This window comes from Chiroxiphia lanceolata, chromosome 11, assembly GCF_009829145.1.
Source record: "Chiroxiphia lanceolata isolate bChiLan1 chromosome 11, bChiLan1.pri, whole genome shotgun sequence".
NCBI lineage: Eukaryota > Metazoa > Chordata > Aves > Passeriformes > Pipridae > Chiroxiphia > Chiroxiphia lanceolata.
Window position 1 is genome coordinate 18,007,620 of NC_045647.1, and position 25,438 is coordinate 18,033,057.

At 39.2% G+C, this 25,438-nt stretch overlaps 3 protein-coding genes across 3 annotated transcripts in view; 2 read left to right on the forward strand and 1 right to left on the reverse strand.

Moving 5' to 3' along the window:
* LOC116792532 (serine/arginine repetitive matrix protein 2-like) overlaps window positions 1-25,438 on the forward strand; it is a 280,339-nt gene that overhangs the window by 118,629 nt on the left and 136,272 nt on the right.
* Window positions 1-25,438, reverse strand: part of CENPP (centromere protein P) — a 127,867-nt gene that overhangs the window by 18,863 nt on the left and 83,566 nt on the right.
* Window positions 6,695-24,869, forward strand: ECM2 (extracellular matrix protein 2). The gene is made up of 10 exons (XM_032699542.1): window positions 6,695-6,980; window positions 10,252-10,565; window positions 15,014-15,202; window positions 16,131-16,607; window positions 16,933-17,048; window positions 18,517-18,652; window positions 19,677-19,834; window positions 20,176-20,315; window positions 21,354-21,680; window positions 22,403-24,869. The coding sequence occupies exons 2-10, from the start codon at window positions 10,277-10,279 to the stop codon at window positions 22,614-22,616; spliced, it is 2,046 nt and encodes a 681-aa protein (XP_032555433.1). The 5' UTR covers window positions 6,695-6,980; window positions 10,252-10,276; the 3' UTR covers window positions 22,617-24,869.

Below are 25,438 nucleotides of genomic sequence, written 5' to 3' on the forward strand. Positions count from 1 at the left end.
ATTTGAAAGGAAAGACAGAAGGACAGGGGAAATCTTATATGTTTACATAATTATACTGGCCAGGGTTTTAAAGCTGTATTTATTCAAGGTAGGTGGGCAAGTTGCTTTGGAACATCACAGGGAACAGGCTTTAGGCAATGATATAATAAAAATTCGACTGAATTTCCTCACTGTACATAGTTATAGGCAATATATGAAACACTCTGGCCTCAAATTTCAGGCAGCTCTGAAGAAAGCCTTTACAAATTCCTTCCATCTGTCTATTCATTGGCATTTTAGATAAAACATGAGAAAAAACCCCCACAAACTAAACACGGGAGTGAATGGAAACCTAACCAAGAGGAGCCAAGTTGGGGAAATAATTAATGCCCTCAGAAAGTTAATACTAATGAATCAACCTGAGTAACGAACCAATCAGGATGAACAAGGAACTAATATTTTAGATATCCCGTTCACTGCAGTGAAGAACTGAAACTGGGATACAGATACAGTGGAAAATGAAGTTTTTTTAGGTAAATAGATCCCAGCTACACACACCTCATATTGCAATTTTAGGTTTATTCCCACCTAATGAAGCACCCAATGCTTTTTGCAATGTATTGTTGACATTCTTAAATACGTGAGGAAAACCTGTGTTGAAATCTCTTCAGGTTTACCAGCAACATTTTCCCTTTTCCTACTTTTTTTTTTTCCTTAAGGATATCTGTGACCACAGATTACAACAAGGAATGCAGTAACTGCTACAGGTTTCAGAAATGCCAATCCCAAATTCCACATCTCATGTTTTGTGTTGACTCTACCAGTTATAAATTTTTTTCCCGCCGCTGCTATTTTTTTCCAACTATAAACTTCTGGGTTTGATTAAAACAAAAAACAAAACCACATGAGTAATTTCAAAGTTTAGGGTTCCAGCTTTGTCTCTGATCAAAACCAGCCAGCAACTGCAAAGATTCATCATGACAACTAAGAGTAAAGCAATTTAAAAAAAAAATCATTCCATTCTTTTATTTCATTGAAAGGTTAAAAAAGAACTGCTTGTAATTTTCAGTGTTGTCTCTTTTCCTTCCAATTCCTGAACAAATAGCTTTACATTCCTGAATGTGGGTGTGGTTTTTGACTCACAAAGACAATATTTTCATCAGTGCTTTGGGAATAAATTAAATAATAGATCCAACTTCAACACAGTCCTTCTGTAAATAACATAGAGAAACAGAAGGCATAAGAAAATGTGCATTAATGATAACATGGGAGAAAGCTATTAAAAACAAGGATGACTGTGGAACATTTAAAGCTATAGAATGTACTCTTGGTGCTGGGTGAGACATGGAAACAGGGGATAAAATGCAGAAGTTTGGTGTTCCCCCTCGATAAGGAAATTGATATAATTCATGCATACAAAGGTATAACAGCTCTGCATTTGTGTGGCTACTGCTCACCTCTGGCACCATGAGGAAGAGACCACAAAGGGTTTCAGAACACTGGAGATAACAAAAGGAAAACCCTGTATATGCAGGTGGCCCTCCCTCACCTGTTGTGCCACTCACCAGATGGCAACAGGGACAGGCAGAAGATTCCAGAATTAAAAAGGGAGGAGGGGTAGTATCAGTTTTCCTTTGATGCTACAAGGAAAAATGACAGGACAACAATACCATAATTACTAAATAAAGGTAAAAAGTCTGCAAAACTAGGTCAACAGGGAAGCTACAAACCTTGGCAGGCTGTATATTTTGAAATGGCTGAGAAAAGAACTTGTGAGGGGAAAAGGGGAGCAGAAGGAATAAAGGAATATAATAAGGGAAAGCAAGTAATGCGATCTGGGGAGCCAAGAGAAGTTGGGTAAACTCTGTCCTTGATGTTTTTTGAAACCAAGAGAAAAAAACCCTGTTCTGAGTTCAGCCTTCACCTGCTCTGGGCAGCAGGTTGGACTCGCTGACCCCTGAGAACACTCCCTCTGTGGGAGCTCAGGAGGACATTCAGGCAGTGCTGGGAGTTACTGGGGGGACTGAAGGAAATGTGTTTTCTTTCCTCCACTCTGCTCAGCCAGGTTATCCCTGGCACTGAATTGGCTCAGTGAAGGCTCTTCCTGCTCCAGTTTAGTTTGGCCACCATGCAGATAAAAGATTCCATTTTTAAAAGGTCTGATGTACAGCTGAGGTTTCCTGGTCTCTGTATGCCGCGATCATAAACAGTTACTTCAACTCTTCTTTCTATACTCTGGACTCTTCAACTCCATACTTTCTACACTTCCTAAGGTGGCTTAAGAATTTTTATTTTTAAGATGTCCTCCTATTCCTTCAGCCTTCTTGCTTTCTTCCATGACTAAGGTATTACACTTCAGGCACTTTGAAGACATTTAAGAAGCAGATGTTATTCCTCCTCTGTTTCAGGATGCTCCCTGTATTTAAGTGGCCTTTCAGACGGAATTTGAAAATCCATGAGCCCTTCTCAGCATCACAGATTCTGTTATATTAACTTGTACATTAATTTTACCCTCTCTGAGGTTTAGAACAGACACACAGTAGTGAATGTTTTTCCTCCCACCATCAGCTCCCACAGAAAGAAGCAAAATTGATAAAAGGGAAAATAACAATAGTCCTATTGCACACTGACTAATACCTCTTGCTGTGAAAGGAAAAGAGGTTACTGATGCCCTCAGGAAATTCAGAAAAATTACCATTTGCTGTTGTGGAGTAGAAAGCTACACTTAGGGGAGGGAGAAGCAGCAGTGGCCACTCTCATTTTGGAAGCAATTCCTTAAGATCACAAAATATTATTTGCTAGTTGACAAATATTCTTCTATTTCCTCCTAGTACAGGGGTAGATATCACAAGAAAACAAGTTTTATCTAATATTGCTGTCTCAGGAAATGGCTGCAAACATACAGATGTAGAGGAGAGCAATACATCATTGATGCTGGATGTAGTTCTAAAACTCTGTGGGAATCAGTTGAATATATATATATATATATAAATACATATACACACATCATCTAAAGTCTGTGTTTCAATCCATTCTGTGCCAAGAGCACCAATACTTAAGAAATCCAACTTTTTGGGACAAAGGGCTATAGTTTCACTACCCCCTGAGGGGGACAAGTTCTGTTGGTATCCTAGAAGGAAGTGTCCTGCTGTTGCTCCATATTGCCCTGACTAGGCTGCTAACACTATGGACATAAGGAATATTCATATGGCATGTGTTTAAAAAGCACACTTGCTCTTATACACCCCCCAGTATAGTTTTTAAAAGATTCTAATTCTTTATTTCTACTTAATGTGGCGACAGATCAGAAAACTCCAGCAGGAACAGTGAACAGATTACAATTGCTAACAATACCTAGAATTTAAAACCCCATAACTTTATACCAGCGTGGGGTCCAGCAGTGTTGCTGCCTGAACTCATGGGATCCACAGAAGTGAGACTTAGATCAGTGTCTGAAAAGCAGGTCTTTTGAGGAAGAGATAGAAAACAAATTTATTTCAACTGTACTGAATTGCTCAAAAACCCTTTGCCACTACTGGTTGTCATCTAATAGGCCCAGTGAGAGATGTTATGAGAAACTGTTGTGACCACTATAAACAAGCCTGATGCCAACCCAAATTCTAATCCCTCTTTTTGACGGAAGAAGATTCCCTTGAACAATTTCCACAATTTCAGCAAAGCAAGAGGAAAAGCCTTGTCCCTTTACAAATAACAAGCTTTAAGGAAAAGAGATCAGCCTATATTTTAAGAAGAATCCATGCCAGAGGCTCCAGGCTCTCACATCCATTTCTCACATCCTATGGCTCTTGCTCAAAACATGAAGCAACAGTGGCAGTTTGTCCTAAGATATAAAGTAATAAAAAGTTACCCTAATTATTAGTCACTACTTACTCTGTGTCTCTTATTCCCTCAAAGGAGACCATTCCACATTAAGGCACCCTAACAGACTGTAACATTCCCATTGCACAACTCACTCCAGTGCCTGGCCATGCATGTGGGATAGACAGGCATAAAGTACACGCACATGAAGCAGATATTGGCACCTGGCTCTGCTCTCAGAGTCAACTATTCCCATAAACACAAGCAAGGATTAGATCCCTGAGGATACAGTAGCATTTTTCACTCAAACAGAAACTGCCTGAACTGCCTATGTCCAAAATCATTTGCAAGGACATCCCAGTCTGAAGGTTTAGCAGAATATACAGTGTTTTTTCTTTAGTTATTATGACAGGCAAGTTTGTGTGGAAGATTTTAATGCAAATAACAGTACTAAAACAATATTTAACAAAAGTAAAACTAATATCTAATTATTGAAATGTGGCAGATGATATCCATTCTCAGACAACAGTTTTCCAAACTAAAAATCCCAAACCCTCCCGATACCACATAACAATGGGTTGGTCTTTAACAGCTCATACAATTTTCAAGTGTCACTGCTCATTGTAGGAAGGTGTAATGCCATTTTCATGAAGAGGGAACTGTGTCTTTGCAGATCCCTCCAACTGCCCTTATTTCTTCCTTAATAAAAGTGGAGCAAAAGATAAGCAAGGGCCTCCCAGGCATATTCTGCTTCATACTAATGGCAGGCTCTACCAAGATCACAAAGCCACACTGGCTCCAGGTAATTAGAGGGATGAAGGAGAACAGATGACACTATTTATTTGTTCAGCACAAGAGGCTTTTGTTTAGATATTTTAAATGGCACCAGATATAATATTGGAGAAACTTCATTTTGGTCTGAATATTAAAGGAGAAAGGTGACTTAAAGGCAGCCAAAAGGAAGGCTAAACATGGATACCACCAGAACTATGATGCTTCCAGGACTCTCACTGATTCATAGAATCATGGAATGGTTTGGGTTGGAAGGGACCTGAAAGATCACCTCCTTGCAACCTCCTGCCATGGGCAGCGACAACTTCTACTAGCCCAGGTCTCTCCAAGCCCTGTCCAACCTGGCCTTCAACATTTCCAGGGATGGGGCAGCCACAACTTCTCTGGGCAACCTGTGCCAGGGCCTCCCCACCCTCACAGGGAAGAATTTCCTCCTAATATCTAATCTAAGTCTGCCCTCCTCAGTTTAAGGTCATTTCCCCTTGTCCTGTCACGCCAGACCCTTGTCCAAAGTCCCTCTCCAGCTCTCTCAGAGTCCCTTTAGGCACTGGAAGGGACTCTAAGGTCTCCTCAAGGCCTTCTCTTCTCCAGGCTGAACAGCCCCAACTCTCTCAACCTGTCTTCATAAGAGAGGTATAGATTCAGTAACACCTTCACAGATCCTTCAGTCTGCTTAGAGGATTTAGGGTTTTCACTGTATGATCTAGCAGAGACAGGACTGTGTCCCACTCAGCTCTGGAAAGCTCTGGAAAGCTGACCTTTCAAAAATTACAGAGATGACATAAGCTAAGAAATCCAGCTTCAAGGATCTACTAGAATTCATGGTCAGAGATGCCACATCCAAAGCAGATGCACTGAACCAGAGCTTCACATGCACAAAGGTATCAGAAGCATAAGAAGCTGAATTTAAATATACACTGAAGTGAATGCTGCCACTTTTATCTCTAATAAATACACCATCATTTAAACACATAAAGTCTTTCATCTGACATGCACAACCCTGACAAGATGATCTAATTTGCTGCTCTTTTCCACACTTGTTTTCAAAGAACTGTTCAACTCTCCCTTTACAGCCCAATGCTTCCAGCACAGGTCCTGAGCCGTGCCCTCATTTCAGATGCCATCTCCATTTCTTAAGTGTGACTGTCTCCATTCCTTTTAAACAGCTCCAGATAAACTACAAAAGTTTAATATTCCTTCTCTTGCCTTTGCACAGCAGAGCACAGTAGGAAGTGAATGACTATTTTAAGAGACAATGTGTTTTCCCAGTATCTTTCCACCACAGACTGCCAACAATTATGGTCAACTCAATGGTTATACCAGTCCATGACTATCTGTCTAAATATTCCTCAGAGTGTGAGTTCAACCAAACGACAAATTTTTAATGTCAGAAGAGCTCAGACAACTCTGCCTCCCAGGTAAATTTGTCATTTCTGAAGCTCAGCAGACCCACCATCCCACTCATCCCACCCGGACGCTCTGCAGACGCGGTATCTGGGGATGCAGGAGAAGGCTCTGCTGGCACAACAAGGACTTTTGGTAACGTACCATTATTCCCTCCCTTCCCTCACGCTCACTTCTCCTACTTGGATTCCTAACTTCACTGCAGCTCTGCAGAGCTGTGCTTCAGGATCATGTTTCAGGATGTAATTAGCCTTACAAAGGAAAAAAAAATGAAGGGAAAGTGCTTCGGTTGTTTTATTTTCCATCCATAAGCTACAACTTATGGTGAAATCATTGCTGTAAGTGGACAAAAGAAACATTTTCCATGCTAAAACCTCAACAAAAAGGTTTGCTGCTTATAGATTACAGGCTTGAAGGGCAGGAGTGGATTAAGAAAATATGAATCAAAGAAAAAAGTTCTAACTTTAATAAATGTCTTTATGTTAAGGCTACGTTTGCCAAAATGCATTATATCTTATTCTTTTAAATAAATCTACATTAAAGCCGTACCACTTGGAAACTAAACTCCTAAATCCATAAACCAGAACAGAATAAAATACACATTTTTTTTTTGTTGTTTGTTTCTTTCTTTTGAAAACACTCCACTTTCCTGTTCCTTTATGCAACTGTAAGTGCTGGCAGAGGATTCCCAGCTGTGCCTTGTCAGCCTCCGGACCGAGCACATTGTGCTGCTTTGCCTTTGCCTTGAGTGAGGTTTGAGTGCTCCGAGCACCGGCACGGGCTGATCCTCTGCACACAGAACTGAGCAGCGTTTGCCCCCCAGGGAAAGGAGCTATTCCAGACCTAACTAAAGGAATCATCTCACATGTTTCAACAATCCCAACCGTTTCTCTGTTTGTTTTAAAGATATCACTGTGGTTCTGTTTCATTTGCAGCGGGAGACTAAATGACAGCAAGCAGAATCTGCTGTTAGGTTAGATTCCAAGGTAAAATGTTTTACATTTTAAATTACTGCTTAAAGCATGGTGTTGAATGGCTTAAACTTCATGTTAACTTTGCAAATATGTGTGAAATAACGTGAGCTATATTTAGCTATACTGGACAGAAATGCTTTTCTGGATGTAGTGTGCAGTACCTGTTGATCTGCTTGTTCTGTGTTAATGTTTGCCACGCACAACCAACTTTAATGGAAAGTGTGATTAGTTTTTGGCTAAATGTAACTAATTTCTATGCAATAAATTTAAAGAGTATGTGAAAAATCTTGGTAAAGCACTTTAACCCCTGCGTGTCATGAGAAATAATGCTGACATCTTAGAAACATGTTTGAATTTAGACTGAGTAGATAAAAATGGATTATTTAATAAATTCTGATGCTCTGGGATTTCTAAAGGGTCTCTCCTTTAGAAATTAACTATTTCCATTAACAGAACAGCTGAACTTACCGAAGATAAACATTTTGAAAGCTACAAACTACTGAACACATGGTAAAAAAGATAATAAAGATGCCTTCACATACTGTGCCTGATTAAACACTTGGGGTAAAATTAAAAAAAGTATAGCAATGCAGCCATCTTGAGAGTATCTGGCAACACAAACATATCAAAAATTCATTATATTGGCTACCTATAATTTTATTTTACTATGTAATCATTTATTACAAAAATCCTAAGTTGAATAGGCTGAATTTTCCCCAAATCAAAAGTTGGCTGGCCGTGTACTAAATATAAATTCCTGAGAGATGATCTGAGGATCCCAGTCATGGCCAGGAAAGGCCCAGTGCCCTCAAGGCTTTCACAATTTGGGCCTTAAAATGTGAGACAACACTTGTTAAATGAGCCAAAGAAAGAAACTCAGTAGCCCAGTGTTTTGCATGCAGAGAACTCCATTTGGCTGAAAGTAGCAATATTAAGCTTTCGGTACTGAAGAGTTAAATTGGTGTGAAAATACAGCATTAGTTTATAAAGACATATTATTTGGGAGGGTATGGTATGTATTTTCTGTTATTTTGTTTTTGAGGTTTTTTTAACTCGTACTTATAAAGTATTTCATAAAAAGATGTGTCACTTTAAGATAATTTGATTTACTACAGAATTTTACCTTTTATTGAAGTTCACAGCGAAACATCTTTTGTACAGTAAATATAATGTAATTCACCCTATATTATTCCTGACTTCTAAAAATACAGGGAAAATGGGAAAGTATTTCAGTCATGCCATTATGTGCCTCTGGTGACAGGAAGAAATGGTTAAATGTTAAAAAAGCCCAATTGTAATGTAGCAGCATTGTAACTGCAGCGTGATTATAAAGTATCCTAGAAAAATGTGCCCATAATTAAGATGTCAGTAACTCGACAGACTGAACACACATGTCCAAGACTTTTCTTTTTACATTCCCTTTTCCCCGAGGGCTCTTTGTGTGTGTCAGCCAAAGCTGTGGAACACAAGTTTACTGTGTAATTTTATAGCCCGTCATTACCAAGTAAGACAGAAACCAAAGCATGAGGTCATTTGTCCTGAGGTGCTCAGAAATAAGCACTTTCTGAACAAGAACAGGCATTTTCAATGCAGAGCACAAGCTCCTGCATCTATTTGATACGTTAATTAACAGTGATTTCTGTAAATAAAAGCCCAGTATAGAGTCTATCAGGCATTTTGGAATGACTGGTTTCTGATGGGTAGCGAGCAGCAAACTGAAGCCTGGATTCATTTCAGAACCTTGTCCTTACATGAGATGCTGTGAGGATTTGTGTGAGACATTTGCATTTCAAATCCCCTTTATATGGAAACAACAACATTAACTTCAAATTCTGCAAATTAATATCTAGATTTGCTATAACATTTTAAAGCTAAAATAGTTGAGCACAGAAACTACAATATTAAAAAGAAGTAGAATGCATACTGTCTTCAGCTTATTTCCTCCCAACTTCCCATTTTAAAATGTGAGAATAAAAAGAAAGCATGAAAAATATGCAATCAATTGTGTGTCTTATGTTAAAGAACAGCTAGGCATAAACCAAAAGTTGTACCAAAAATTTGATCTGTTATATAAATACCAAGATGCACAAGCTTTTTAACAAAATCTGATGCAGGCAAAACCACAGTTCCAGCTCCTGAAATGAAACTATCTTGCATTTATAAAATATAAAGTTGACATATAAAGCCAGACTGATGAACATTAGGAAAAAGCATTTTTTAATCCCCTCAAGGCTTCCTTAGAGAAGAACCATGGACATGCTCTAAGCCTTGTCTTGGCCTCAAAGATGAAGTGCTCCAAGTCTCAGGTTCTTCTCTAATTCTCACCACCACCACAACACGAGTGTTTTCTGTCCCTGCTGTCTCAGTTAAAATAGGCCACAGGCCAAGAGCATTTCCTTTATGGAAGAATTGTGCAACAGAGCTTTGACAAATCATTGATAACCTCGGACATGCAGGGCCCTATTTCCACACTGGTGTAGCAAATCCCCTGCTGGATATGCTTCCTCTGCACACTCCTGAATCCTGGCTGCTCTGTTTTGGAATGCCACCTATTGGTGACAGTAAATGTAATTTTTCTGTCACGAGCATAAGAAGGCTCAAGATACACAATTGTTTTGATTTTCTTAAAAAGTACATGCAGAGCACAACCCATTATAGATCAACCTTTTTAGATTGCTTATGCTTAATACAACGGGGAAATAGCACTACTGTGACCAAACTTCCCAAAGGTCTCCTCTGCAGAACCAAACAGATCCTGCTGGAGAAGAGGACGGCCAGAAACGGAAGGTATCTCTTCATCTCTGATGAAAAATCCCTTACACAGAAATGCCAAACCAAAAGCATTTGGGGCACCACATCAGAAATAAATATGGCATTTTTCTGTTAGTTTTCCATTCCCATGTTCAGAAGTTACAACGATCTGGAAGAAATATTAGCAATCAAAAAAAGGGAAGGAACACCTTACAGAATTCCCAAGAGCTCCATTGCTGGGAGCAGTAACAATTATGGAATTGCAAATGCCTGCTGGCCCTGCAAATCCAAACCACCTCTTCAAATGCAACCCCAAAGCCAGCACCTATTTGAGTTTGACTATTGCCCGTGAGGGCAGAGAACCACTAAATTCAGGTTAGTTACTTCAGGCCTCGCAGGGCAATTTCTTCCCAAGGGGAAGCTTGGTTATACCTCCCATGTACTGCTCCACCTGCTCTGAGAAGTGCCCTATGATTGCCACAGTCCTGACAGCTCTGCAGGTATCTAATTTTCCTCTTTTTTCCCGTTCCAGGACACTCTCTGGGACACACGAGGCCATGCAGAGGACACCACTGCTCTGTTATTTCCTGCTCGTCTCCCTGTGTGCTGATTTTTGTCCCAGTGAAGGCAGTGCCCTCCCCGGGAGGCACAGCAGGAGGATGCCCCACCGAGGCCTGGGAAGGGGCTCCCTGGCAGGGCACAGGATCCCGAGGCAGCCAAGGATGGAGGTCCCAGAGCCCGCTGGGCCCGGGATACCCCTCATTAACATCGACGACAGCGTCATGGGAGTGTTTGACTCTCTCGTAGGGTTGGGGGAACACGAGTCCAGTTACAGTGTCCTGCCAGGTAAGAGAGCAAAGCCCCTCTGCTGCTCAGGGTGGGCTCATTTTTCTCTTGATTTTAAATGAAACATATAAATTCTTTAAAGAGCTGTGGCCTTTCACAGTAATTTTGTGGTTTGGCCCATGAGGCTTTTTAGTTAAATCCTGCTTTGCCAGGTAACTAATATTTCCCACAATTTCTTTGCGTTATCGTTTGATCTTATCTAATAAAAAATTTGTTGGGATATTTTCATAATTTCAAATGTGTAACAAGCTTGAAGACTATTTTGAAGAATTTATTGCTTGACATATCTCCTAAGTCAGTTAACATTTCACGGAGGAATTAATACCAATAACACCAGTGTTAATTAAAATGAATTTAAGTTCTATTATTTTTTGTTGTTGTATTTTTGATAGGCAGCACTCAAACCCTGTCTACATGCAGTATTTCAAGAGTAATTCTTTACTTTGTAAATAACTTAATAACACAGCAATATATGAAACCTGCATTAGAAAACTGAGCTGAGAGAAAAAACCCGTCATTCAACACAAGATCACTCACGTTCCATCTGTATTGAAAACCAAAATTTACTTAAGTTCAACAGTATGATTTATATAAAACTTGCCTTTTCAGTGATCTAGAGGTTCTCACATTGCTGCACTAATATATATTTTATGGTTTTTGAAGGAGAGGTAGGGAAGAGGATTTGATGCCTTAAAAAACAAACAGGCAGAAAGTATAATTTCACTGATCTTTACTGAAACCTGTCTTGGTAATTGTGTCAGGCCTCTCTAAATCTCCTCAAAGAATACAAGACTAGTCAGGGATTGAGAACTGATAGTTGTTAAGTGTCTCTTCGGTTCTTAATGCAACAAGAAAGTCAGAACTCTTGCTCTAGGATGTTGTGATTTTATGTTCAACGTCACAAATGGAAAATTATGACTCACAAAGCAGGAAATTAGGTTTAACAACCAGTGATCCCTTCTGAAAATAACAACTTCTGAACACCACTATCAGTACTTCCCAGGTTTGAAACCACAGTTATTAACCAGTTGAAAACTACTGAGATGTTCAACACTTCTTTTCATAGAAGGAAGTTTGAGGGTTGAAGAAAAGAAAGACAATGGGATTTTGTGAGGACTCAATACAAGGTTGTGTCCACTCTACAGCTAATAAAGACATGGATACTTCCACTCCAGCACCAGGAGATCACACAATAAGTGAAATCATCATATGCAATTTAATGAACTTTATGGAAAAAAAGTAGAATGTCCTGATAACCACTAATCTGCATAAAGTGATGATAACCTCTTTTATAAGCACAAAGTTAAGCCTTTCATTGTGTCTCACAAGAGGCATGTCCACCAGGTTAATAGGTCTCAAATGGCCAAACACATTTTAGCCGCATTTTCTTAATAATTACTATTTGTTGTGAGTCCTCACTTTCAGAATGGCTGAACTGTTTGAAATAAAGTCCTTTAAAGTCAGGGATTTTAATGGCCAAACTAGCAAAACTCCTGACCATGGCATTTCCAGTGTGTATTACAATATTATACATATTACTAACGTCAAACCTTTAATTTAAAAATATTTTTAAAATTAAATAGAGGAAAATACCACATAAGTAGCACACACTCCATGTAAGATATTCCAGTGTCTCTGTCAGGACCATCAGTCATGCTGAAATAATGCACAGCTCTTCCCCCTCCCCACCCCACTTGTTTCTCTCTATCTGGATTTGCATCCAAAAGCTGAGCTAAAACCACTGAACTCATTTTATTTGGAACTTCACGCTGAATTTACACCATATTTCCAAAGGTTAAAAGTCCTGTGCACATCTGCCAAAGACTTGAACCACAAGGTATTTTTTAGTCTAGCTTTTAAAGTTCAAAATTTTTTCAAGTTCATGTCAGATTTGGAAAAAACAGAGCCTATTAAATAATAGAACACTATTATTAATCATGCTCCAGAATAGAAGAAAATGCAATCCAAATCTCAATTTCAACTATCCTAGCTACTTGTTTTGCTCTTAGTAGCCTAAAAAGAAAAAAAAAAAAACCATCTTACAGATTTATGCAGAATGAAAATTAACAGTTAAATGAAGGTTTTACAGTAACCAGACATATCTCCTTCCTCCAGGAAAAAATCACGTGAGTATTTAAATTAAATCAAACAGTTCACCACAACATTTGCAGTTGTTTGTCCTTTGCAGCCTGTCCATTAAGCAGAGCAGAATAGGATGTTCACTGTTGCACTATTTCTAACACCTCTTGATCCCCACTTCTTCCTGTACCATCCTGTGAAGTTACTCGGGGGCCAGGAAATTTAAGGAGCATCTCAGCCCAGCCTTTATTGTGTCCCACAAGAGTTTTATGTGAATTCCACAATGCCAAAGAGCAGATCTGCAATGCACCACAAGGTCCCTCTTTGCCTCTGAGCACACCCGTGTCCTGCCTGATACAGTAACTCCCATGTCCACAGAAAACAAGATAAATTGTTACAGACGTCTGCAGAGGCCAAGCCTGATAACTCATATCTTTATGCTTATTCAGACAGATTTGCACCAACTTCAGATGCAGTCTAGCAGCTAAAACAACCTAAAGAATTTTAGGAAGCACAGAAGAATTTCCTCCTCGAGCCAGATCATGCTCCTCTGGAACAGCTGATGTTTTATTGTTTAACATGAGAAAGTGCAGCGTTCTTTTTGTGTTTCCTTTGGAGATTATTTAAAAGAAATATTGTGGCTTCCTGGCAAGCACATAAAAACCAGAAGTCAAGATCCAGCAAACAGCTGGATTACAGATACCTGGGTAGAGTGACAAGGGACTTAGAGCCAACTAACACTTGGCCTGGGCCTCTCCTCCTCCACTTAACGTGGTTTCAGTAGATTAGAGCACAACTTTATGTGGCTGAAATGAGGCACAGATACCCCAGACCTCTGAAAAAAACAAGATGCAACTGTTCAAAACATTAATTTCTCGCTTTTTCCATCCTGAGAGTAACTTAAATCAAAGCATTTTTAAAAATATACAAAATGTCGAGGAACATCCAAACTGGATAATTCTGATAATTAGTTTTTGTTCTAGAAACAGGTTCATATCCAATGGTCTTTAAATAGAAGGGCAAAAGAAGACCTTTGTTATGAAGGCAACAGTACGACTGCCCTGAAGGACTTTGCAAAATGCCTCATTTTGAGACAAATATTAATTCCACAGACACTTCAAACCTAACATTTACAATAATCTTTCAAGGACATTTTGAGGCTATCCTGAGTACTCTTCTTAAAATTGAGGACCAGGGTGGAGTGTGGGAAAACAAACCCTGCAAACAACCCCTCTAGAGACAATTAGTGTATCACAAATGATACACTTGGCATGCAAATTCAGATGAGGTAAGGTTTTGCCACTGCATTATACAGCCTTCATCAGAAGGAGAAAGTCAAACTGAATAGGAAAAGAGGACATTTTTTTTCTTTATATGCAGGGAAGTAAAAAGTAACTTAGAAATGGTTTTTCAGCTTGAAACAACACTTCAGCAATGCATTCTCAGGTTAACTACAGAGGAAAAGGAAGGTAGGCAGGGAGTTCAGATTCTCACCACATTTAGAGGTGCACTCAAAAATAGGAAGATCTGCATGGGATGAAGAATCTCAGCCTTGGCTTTCCTTTTCTTAAAACACCAAAAAGAAAAGCATTATGCTAAAGTGCAATGTTCATCCTGGAGTGTGGGTGAGAACTGCCCAGGGAAACCTTTGCTGGGTAAACTCCATCACTGGAAGGAAAGGGACTTGGATTAGTTTCCTTCCCAAGTCTTTACACCTCCAAATGTCTTGCCTACTGAATATCTGGGTAGAGCTTACAAAAGGAACCTACGTTTCTTTCTGAAAATTTCAACTGGTAACCTGGGGAAACCTCTTTTTTTTTTTTTTGTAGATTAATGCCCAGAAACTTTGGAGGCAGTATTTATTAGCACAAGTTATTTTAGCTTGCTACTTTCCTAGTAAACAGGGTTTTTTCAGATAAAGGAAATTACAGGGAAGGGGAGATGTTTGCCATCCCACCAGTCACCACAGAATGGACTTGACTTCCATCAAGCCTATGAAGAGTCACTATAACTTAAATATTGTTACTTTCCTGGTTCCACAGAGCCTTAACAAAACTGTCTTATTTAATGTGCAAGGTATTAGAAAAAATGTCTAGTGAACAACAGAGCAACAGAAGGAGGTCTGTAAAAATATTCAAGTCCTGCATGACTTATTTTAACTACAAGGAAAACTTGCTTCTTTCTCAACTGTATCTGTGCACAACTTCCACTGAGATCTGTGATTTCTGCTAAGGGTGGAGAGGGAAGAGGAGCTGCCACGCAAAAGCCCCTCAGTAGCAGTGCTTCTTTCCAAAGTTCTAAATGAACATTGCTGGTTTGCCTTCAGTTGAAGCTGTTTGACCCCAGTTTTCTCTGTGTTCTGTCCCCAGGGAAGAAGGGGCAGTGCTCAGCCAACGGGATGATCATGTTCGACAAAGCCGTCTGGTCTCCCAGGCCCTGCGTCACCTGCCTCTGCTCCCAGGGAGAGGTGATCTGTGACACAGCCATGTGCCACCCCTTGAAATGTCCCCACACCGTCATACCCGAAGGGGAATGCTGCCCAGTTTGCTCTGACACTGGTATGGAACACACTAATCAGTAACTACTGGCCATTGTTAATGTATTAGGCACACAGACTGGTCGATCTTTGCCAGGAGTGTAAAAACGTGCAGCTATTTGATACAAATCAAGATATGAAAGTTAACTCACAAGAGGAGCAACAGAACCATGATCTTGCTTCTCTAACAACATTTAAATAAAATTAGCACTTTTGCAAAGAAAAGGAATGGAGGAGATGAAGATGAAATGTGATTTCCTCCCCCCACTCCCAGTATCTTATGTCTGAACTCAACCTGCTCTTACCATAATAATGTTATTTAGCCTTGTGTGTGTGTGCATGTGACACTGAAATACTCTGAGATGAGACACCACAGGAATTAACTGTAGAACTAGAAGTCACGCTGATTGAACAATTAAACTCCTTTTATTAGAATTACCCTATTATGCAAGTAAAAACTGCATTTTGGTAATGGAGTTAATGCATCTCCCTGGTGAGATCCCCACCTGCAGCCAACTCCTCACCTGACAGTCCCTTGCAGAGAACAAGCCTTAACCTTTGTGAATTTTATCCAAATTACCTCCCGCTCCCAGACATACTACTTTTCCTCCCTCAACACAAAAAAATAACTAATATTAGGTCAGAAAGGAAGCTAATGAAGGCTATAATAATTTTCCCACCTTCCTTCTGGAGCTACCATAAATCACACCTGTGCACAAACTGTTCTGTAGTGCTCAACCATTTCTCAGTAAAGTATTTCTCTTTTGTCAAGCAGCAATCTAAGACCATATTTTCATTCATTCAAACCATATTCTAAGAGGAATCCTATTCTATAGCCATTATATATTTACTATATGTGGGACACAACGTTCACTAAAATTTTAAGTTTCTTACCAGACTCTTTTGTGTTGTTTTGGTTTGGTTTTTTATGTTCTCATTGCTCTGCTCAGGCTCCTCTTTGAATTCAAGTACTATTTCACTGGATGACATAAGTGAGTTGTCTGGAGACTCTCCAGAACCCAGTGACCTTGATACCACCAATGTCTTGCCATCAGCAAGGACTCAGACTGGAAAGGATGAACTGCTTCAAACAGAAGTGACAGAGGTTAAGGAGGGTCACAGAAAGGGTGAAAAGAAAAGAAAAAGGAAAGGCAAAAGGAATCGCCAGAAGCACAAAGGCCACGGCAGAGGAAAGAGGCCCAGGACAAGAACAGGAGCTGCAGAAGGAGAACTGCATTCTGACAGTGAGGAAGATGATGCTCCTTTCCGAATTCCATCTCATTTCCCAATTCCCGTTCCACCCGTGGAAGCTCCTCCTTTGCCATCTGGATGTTCCACCTCAGACACCACAGTAAGCTGCATTAATGCCAAACTTACACAAATACCACCCATCTCAGATCCAGATCTCACAAGTTTAGACCTTACAGGTAACTAATGGGTCTACTTTGCATGACTTCCATAACATTATTCATACTCAAATGCAGTCAACAGAACTGTAATACTTTTTTGCTCCTTATCATAATAATCCTTATCATGATAATCCTTATCATATATTGGATTGAATTTTACAGCTAAGCTTCCAAAACAATAAATTAAAAATGCCAAATTTGCTTACTAATGTTTTATGAACATATCTCCACATGATTACTGCACACAACTATTTCTGTAACATATTTTCCATGTACAATACTACACAATTCAGATGGAGACTGTGTTTCATAACTCAAACCTTTTTCCTGAATTCTGTCCTAGGAAACAGCATCACCACTATCTCAGATGAAGCATTCAACGGGTTACCTAACTTGGAATGGATTGATCTGAGTAAAAACAATATTACCTCTCCTGGCATAGGTCCAAAAGCATTCAAAGTAAGAAAGCTTAACTCTTCTACCATCCTCTCACTAATTACTCCTTTAAAGGAACGTTTTCCCTGCTTTTCAGTTTATGGATCTAAACCAGTTTGCACCTCTTACAAGTAACCATTCTATAATTACAATACAGTTAAACCTGGCTACTCCAATAAATTTCTCATCATAATCAAGAATATCTAGGAATTTATAAATTACATTCACTAAGTACTAAATGTTAAACAACAAGAGAGGCAATCTTTTGATATTGCATCAATTGCAACTGTGAGATTTCAGCACTGAAGGGCTCAAATTCCACTGAACACACCCATATTACTCAGGTTCAACACTTGTAAATTTATGTATCCTCTTTCTCATTACATTAAGGAGAAACTTTCAAGCACAGCTGCTTATTAAAAGAACAGCTTTCTCATTAAATAGTCCAAAGCCTTTCAATATTCACACTTTTCCTTGCCAAGGGAATTTAAGTGACAACAGGATATTCAAGTGCACCTACATATTCCTCACTTGAAGGCAGAATAACCCCGTAATAATTCCTCCCAAAGCAGGTAATTCAGGTGGTAATTCAGCTGTGGAAGTCAGGCATTAAGGCCTTGCTTTTTCAGGCAAGATGAATACAAAAGGCATCCGAACAACAAATTGGATTATTGGATTGGTATTTTTCTAATTTTGTTTCCTGCCATGTACAATCAACCTTTTTGCAGGACTGTGTCCAACACCTCCCTCCATGTAACAGGAACAGACTGGGCTGATTTCAAAGGGCTTCAGTTCCTATGAAATCAAAGAGGATGCCCAAGACAGACCAGGAAGGTGCCTCAAGTGTGAAATAAATTTTAGTGAAGCTTTTATCACACCAGGCAGTTCACACCCAACTGGAGGAAAAAAAAGGCTTCGCTGGACCCACTGCTAAACCCCCACCTTCTCTTCAAGAAATGCCCCCACTGCACGACACTGATGTGCATTTATCACAATGAACCTGTGATAATTTTTCATACCAGTTTTTTAAGCTGGCTTCAGTCACAAAAACCCTCAGTCACTGAAAGAGTTGCTGTCCTTCTGCCTGAGTAAATTTGCTGACCGACAGAAAAGCATCGATTTGCCCACAAATGAAGAGTATAAACACATTATTTATATATGTTTGTATTTTGAACCCCTAAATGCTGTGTACTGTAGTGAGGCAATGCCTACAGGATTCACAGGGAGCAGCAATGATGCAAACAGTGATGCTGGATGGCTGTGGGAGCTGATGTGCTCAATCAAACCCTTCCAGTTACACACGGAATTAACTGGCACATTTATATATCTTTAGCAGAAAAAACCCAATTAATTAGACTCTAGATACCAGTGCATTGCTGCTGAAAATCTTCAAAAAAACACGTGTAAGAAAAACTTAACTATGATTACACTGTATATTTAACTATTTTACACTTGGATAATCTAAGTTTTTTTCTTCATCCCTATGATTAAGATCCTGAAAAAGCTAAAACGTTTGTATCTGGATGGAAATCTGCTGGTCCATATTCCCTCTGAACTGCCATCAACTTTGGAAGAAATAAAAATAAATGACAACCACCTTCATGCCATTGATGAAGATGGCTTAAAAGGTATTTAGAAAACTAATACAGATCATGTATTAGTTTATATTTAAGGTTACTAAGTAGAGATGGATTTGAAATATGGTGAAGATATCTACTCTCCTGATCTGTGACCTGATGGCATCATGTGTGGTGAAAATATACTAATTAGTTTTAAATTGCATTAAAGTGAATGAAATTTGATATGAGTGAAAAATAAGGTAGAATATAATTGGAGTTAACCATGATCATTCTAAGGCAAGTTAAACATGAGTTGATAGAAAAAAAAAGAAAGAAAAAAGAAAGGGGACTATGTATGTCATAATTTGATGGACTTTTTTATCCTTTGATCTCCTGCCAACAGGGTCCCATCTAAACTGGATCAGTTTAGTGCCACAGCTCACCCTGGAGCAATCTAAAGACTAAGAAAACTTAGGCCAAGGGCTGCAGGAGCCTTTTAGTTTAACATCCCTAAACTGCCCTGTCAGGAGAAGCAATACAAGCCTTCTGTGGAAAGGAAGTGATTTGGATTATTTGTGGATGAGAAACTTTTTATTCTGAAATAATATGTCCTGGTAACACGCACTGATCCCCACTGATTCTCCCCGTGCCCTGCGCTCGGATGCTGAGGAGGAGGAACAGGATAATCCACTGGGGGAAGAGAACATTCCCATTGTCCCATCGGTGACTGGAGCCCCGTGGGGATCCCTGGGGATCCCTGGGGAGCTGCACAAAGGTCAGCACCCACACAGGGCCCTGGACATCAGCTGCACAACCAGGAAAAATGGGAGCACTATCCAAGGGCTGCAGCTGCCGCCCTTTCCATCCCAGCCGGGAGAGGAAACGATAAATAAAGCTGTGCTCAGTCTCCAAAGCTCTACAAAGTTATAAACAATATAATTCTGTGATTATGAGATAATGAAATCCCTTCACCACATTTTTCATTGCTGTGAACTCCTCTGAGTGATGTTTAACACTTTCACGTTACAAACGTGCATTTTAACAAGACAAGAGATGGCACCAACTAACAGAAATTCCGACTTTTTCTCCTCAGGTTTAAAGGACTTGGTCACTCTGGAATTAGAAGGAAATAAACTTAGTGAAGCGAATGTCAGTCCTTTGGCCTTTTATCCTTTGAAAAGTCTTTGTTATTTGCGACTGGGAAGAAATAAATTCAGAATTATCCCACAAGGTCTTCCTGCCACTCTCGAGGTAAAAAGAAAACAAAACAACCAAAAAAGCCCAACCAAAAAAACCACCAAGCAAAACCCAAAAACCAAACAAACCAAAAAGACCCCAAAAGATACAATTCTTTTTCTATTTGACCTTTCAAAGCAACCTGTATTCTCACAAATGAGAAAACGAAACAACTGCTTTGAAAAATTGTGTTCCTGAAGGTCACATTCCAGCTACAAACTGCCTCTGGTTCAGATTCAGGAATTAGCAGATATCCCAGGGAATGTGGAGGGCAGGTAACAGCTACATTTTGAATTTGGAGCAGGAAACCCAGTATATTTTAACCTCACAAATTTTCTTCCCAAATGCACTTACAGGAGTTGTATCTTGAAAATAATCAAATTGAAGAAGTGTCAGAAATTTGCTTTAACCACACGAGAAACATCAATGTCATTGGGCTAAAGCATAACAAATTAGAAGAGCACAGAATAGCACCTTTGGCCTGGATAAACCAAGAGTAAGTAGCAATCATTTAAAAGACATTTATTTTATTTTTCTCTGTTCCTAGTGAGTCAGATAATGAAATAAATATTTGCGCTTCATTATTTTTAACTTAGAGTCGTAATTATCCTTTGATTTGTGTGTTTTCCTTAGCTAATTTGTCTTAATTGCTTTTTCTTAATTGTGTAATCTAGAAGGTCTGTATCATGTTAACATAAAAGTCAATATTTTTTCTGACCATCCATTAAAAAAGTGAACATCAATTCTAAATAATACTCCATGGAATTATATGATAATTTGGTAGTGATATATAATTATCTCACAGGCAATTTAAAAATAATTTAATACTGTCCTAGCCTTATTTCCCATTAGATTAAAAATCATAAAAGTAAATATGATGCATTGTCTGTGAGTAGAATATAAGCAGAGCAAGTAATGAGAATGTAAGGAGTAAAAGATGCTGCTGCTTTTGATCCTCCTGGCAAATTATTTGCTAAACTCCAGAGGGTACCTGGGTACCTCACCTGGCACTGCAGCCCTGTCAGCTGAATGTGTAAATTCCTGAATCTGGGAACAACCAAACTGTGACTACTGACAGCATCTCTCATCCCTGGAAGTGAAGCACAGTGGGGATGATTCATTCACAAAACAATTCCATTTCAAATGGGCTTTAGAGCAAAGTTGAAAACTCCCCGTTAACGGGATAATGACTGAAGTCCCAAGCTCATTACGCGTTCTTCAGTGTAACTGGTTTTTGCAGCAAACCCAAATTAGTCCCTCGGGGTTCCCCCATTCAGCCCCTCTGTGCTCATTACTGAGGATCTCTTCCCATCAACAAAACCATTGTGCTTGATTGTTAATTCATGACTTCAATTCCTTCTATTCCCAGAGCAATTACACATGAGCACTTTCCATATAATGCATTCTGTTCCAGGAACAGAAACAAATTTCCCTTGGAAATTCAGTTCCCTTGTAATCCCATCAAGCATCACCAATGCTCTGGGGCAGAGCCTTTTCAGCCCTTTATTTTTATTTTTTTTCTCCTTTAATGCAGGAACTTGGAATCAATCGATCTCTCTTACAATAAATTGTATCATGTTCCCTCCTACCTGCCAAAATCTTTACTACACTTGGTACTTATAGGAAACCAGATAGAAAGAATCCCAGGTTACGTGTTTGGCCACATGAAGCCGGGGCTGGAGTATCTCTACCTGTCCTTTAACAAACTCACCGACGATGGCATAGACCCGGTGTCGTTTTTTGGAGCATATCACTCCCTGAGGGAGCTCTTTTTGGATCACAATGAACTTAAGTCTGTGCCATTTGGAATTGATGAAATGAGAAAACTGCGTTTTCTGAGACTGAACAACAACAAAATAAGGTAATTTCCAAGCTCTTTGTTAGGCTAATGGCATTAAAACAAATGCCAGAAGACACTCTTTGCTTTAGGAATTTGCTACTTTAAAGTAAATATTTATTTGAAAATATTCTGAAGGAAGACCTAAATCCTGAGTTTTCCTCTGCAGTATTTCTGAATATGATAAAAGTGAGACTTCACCCTCCCTCAGAGTTGCTGAAAATGCTCACAAAGATGGGGCACAAGAGTTCTGTCCAAGAAATTAAGCTGTAAAAGTGCTTGGGCCACGTCCCCTGGGGCAGCTACATTTTGACAGGCACAGCAACTACCAGCTTTTTGTGCTCTTGGAGCAGAGCCCAAAGGATTCCAAAACGACTGGAGGAGCAGGTTCCAGCCTGGCCCAGCTATGGAGCTCTCCAGTTCCTCTGTGCTGTTTGCAAAGCAAAGCATTGACAGACAGAGGATCTTCCATGTGTTATACAGAGAAAGTTTTCATTCAGCAACGGTGCCAATGCTTCCCTCAGGAAAATGAAATATATGATATAAATAAGAAATCAATGCAAGGAGAGAATTTTAAAAAGAACGACTTTTTAAAAAGTCATCCATAAATATACAATTGGGAAAATTTAATCTACTTATTAAGTTAGTATATTCAAACATCTAAATAAAGAGCAACTCAAAAATAAATGATGAAATTGAGAGCTATTTTGAATAATTATAACCTAATCCCTCCCCCCGTGCCCCAGGACGGTGCCCCCCGAGCGCATCTGCAGGACTCACATCGGGGACGACGATCGTGACAACAGCGAGGAGGAGGAGGAGGAGGACAATGAAGATTCCCGTTTGGAACACGTGCATCTTGAAAACAACTACATCAACACGAGAAAGCTCTCCCCACACTCGTTTTCATGCATCAGATCCTATTGCAGTGTTGTCCTTAAGCCACAGAAGAGCAAATAACCCCCCTCCAGTTCTGCACTGCAGCCCCCCACCTCTAGAAACACGGCTTTATTTATTCTCTGCCACTAACAGGTCTGCTTAGTTCTACTACTATAAATAAGATTCTGTATGTTATATACTGAAGCAAAGTAGTAGTGTTTTTCTTCATATTGTTTCATTATAAAAACATTAAATGTAAAAATAGAGGCTTAAGGTTATGTCATCAACTTTTGTTTCTATTAGAACTTTTCTGTTTAAACCCAGCAGATCCAACTGTGCCCCCAGAAATGCCCTCCACAAGATCAGCTTTTAGAAAAGAGGAATATAACTAAACCCTCGACTTGGTCCTGTCTTATTTGATTAACTGCATTTAAAACATTCTAAAATATTTTAAACATCAGCTTTAAAAATGATACAGATCAAAGTCCTGGAGCTACGAAAATCCCAGCAATGCAAGAAGGAAATTTCTTAAAACATACACAGTTCCTGGACTTTCTACCAATCATTTTGCAGTGATAAGTGCTCTTCCAACTAAAATTGCAAGGCAAAAAAAAAAAAAAGTTAAATTGTTTGTTTTAGATGACCCTGAAAACTTCCTGTATTCAAACACAGATTCTGATGAGTTATAGGAATGAGTAATTAATTTCTATGTGGATTTTTTAAATTTAAACTAAGCACATTTTATTTTTTTAAATTATTTTTCAACTTACAGTGATAGGTTCCATCCATTTGTACCATAGTTGATTTGTTAGACTGTTTTTATACTGTATAGGATTAGGATCATGTTGCCCATTTAGGTGACTAACTAGACTTTCTCAAAACTTTAAAATATCCAGTTAGGAGTTATTTGAACGCTTCTAGACAGTCATAAATCACCACTCAGAGACAATGTTGATAAAGGAGGTTCAGGAACACATTCAACATGAATTTCTTTTCAGATATAAAGAGCAAATGTTTACAAACAGATTTATTTCCCTAGAAAAGGGTTCTGGCTCTTGAAGATGTTTTTTAATGCCTCGGTTCATAGAAAAGAACCTTTTGTAATATCCGGCTCCAGATCTTAATATTATATTCTTTCTCTGAAGTAGCCAAAATTTTGATAAGAAGTAGATGATATTTTTTTTAAAGAAAAATTTCAATAAAAATTGAAAGTAATGCCACCATCTTTCATATTTCCTGGATTCTAAGCCCTTCCTCATAAGAGCAGGTTGGTGGTAGGAAACGGGGACTGACCTGTCATTATTTTCACGTAATTACTTTCCACTTTCTCTGGGCTGTTCTGTGAGGAATTAAAAAAAAGCCCAAAGCACTCTGTTTTTTCACTCCTGTAGGTGTGCTCTCAAACCACTTCTTCTTCAGAGCAGATCAGAACAGTGGAGGAAATGGTTTAATACAGGGACTGGTTTTCTTAAAGGCACATAAAAGCTGGAGGTGGCTGCACATTGTGAAACCTTCAAAGGACACATATTAACCACTGCCCTGCAACTTTACTGCCCTCACCCTGGAAGTGAAGGTTTCCCTGTGCATTTCCCACACATCCCAACACCTACAGCCCGCAGACACAGCACCCTGATCACACACATTTAACAGGGAAGGGCCTCCAAACGTTCCTTTCAGCATATTGTAGACAGCATGTATGAAAACCTGAGTTTTGTTTGCTCTGAAGCTTCACATTCGTGATTAGAAAAAACCAAATCACACCCTTGCATCTCAAAGTTCTCTCTTACTCAAATAGACCATGACCTCAGTGGGGGTTGATCTGCCCCGAGTCAAAACATAGAATGGCTTCTTACAAGAAGTGCATTAAGATACATGGATTTCTGAAAAAGATTGCTTTGGATATTTTTCTTGGTAAACTACAGTCCCTGCCTTAGTGATCAGCTAAGTTTGGTAAAGAATGGTGACACCAACAGGCTGAGTTTTTACACACCATGTCCTGTTTTAGGTGGTTTGTTTTCATTTCTTGTGCACTTTCAACATTTGATTCCTTCATTCCCTTTCACTTTGCTTAATGCTCCTTTGTCTTTGTAGAATATCTTTAAGTTCCCAAACTACTGTTTTGAGAGGCTAAGAACCCTAAATTATTAAAATGAATAATTTTAGACTATTTCTTAACAACTTCAGATTTCCTTTGCAGCACTGCTGAGCAGAGCTCTCAGAAGCCTTACTAAGCATTTTGAATACACAGATTGACACAAGGAGGGATTTCCAAGCAAACAACCTGTTGTATTACAATATTTTATGTAGTCTTATAATAAATATAATAAAACACCATATATTGCTGCGAGTATTTTCATTCAAATAGAATTCTTCTCTGATCAAAACAGTCAGACTCATAAGACCCACTAGAAAATCTCCACTGGATTTGCAGGGGATAACACAGATAAAATACAGATGAATTCTTGAGACCATTAACACACTTTTTTCTCCAATATATACTTTTTCACTATTAAGATGTCATAAAAGTGAATTCCATGCAAGCAATTTGTCTGAGAGTATTCCCTTGGGGGTTAAATACAATGAGTATCAAGCTCACCTGAAAGCACAGTGTGATAAATTGTTCCTACAGAAGCCCTCAGCAACAGGACACGACCCAAAGTTCATGGTGCAAATATAATACCACAATAGTGAAACAGGGAGACTGAAGGAAAACCATTCTGGAATCAGAACACAACAGTAGCAGAGGCAGAAGACCAAGAAGGAGAAAAAAGCCAAGGGATGAGGGATATGCAATGAATAGGTTCTTACTCACTTAAGAAATACACAGGCAATTAAACCTGGATAACTTTTCCATATGTCAAATGTAAGCAGTTTAAATCTGTCCACTCCTCAAAAACTGTCAG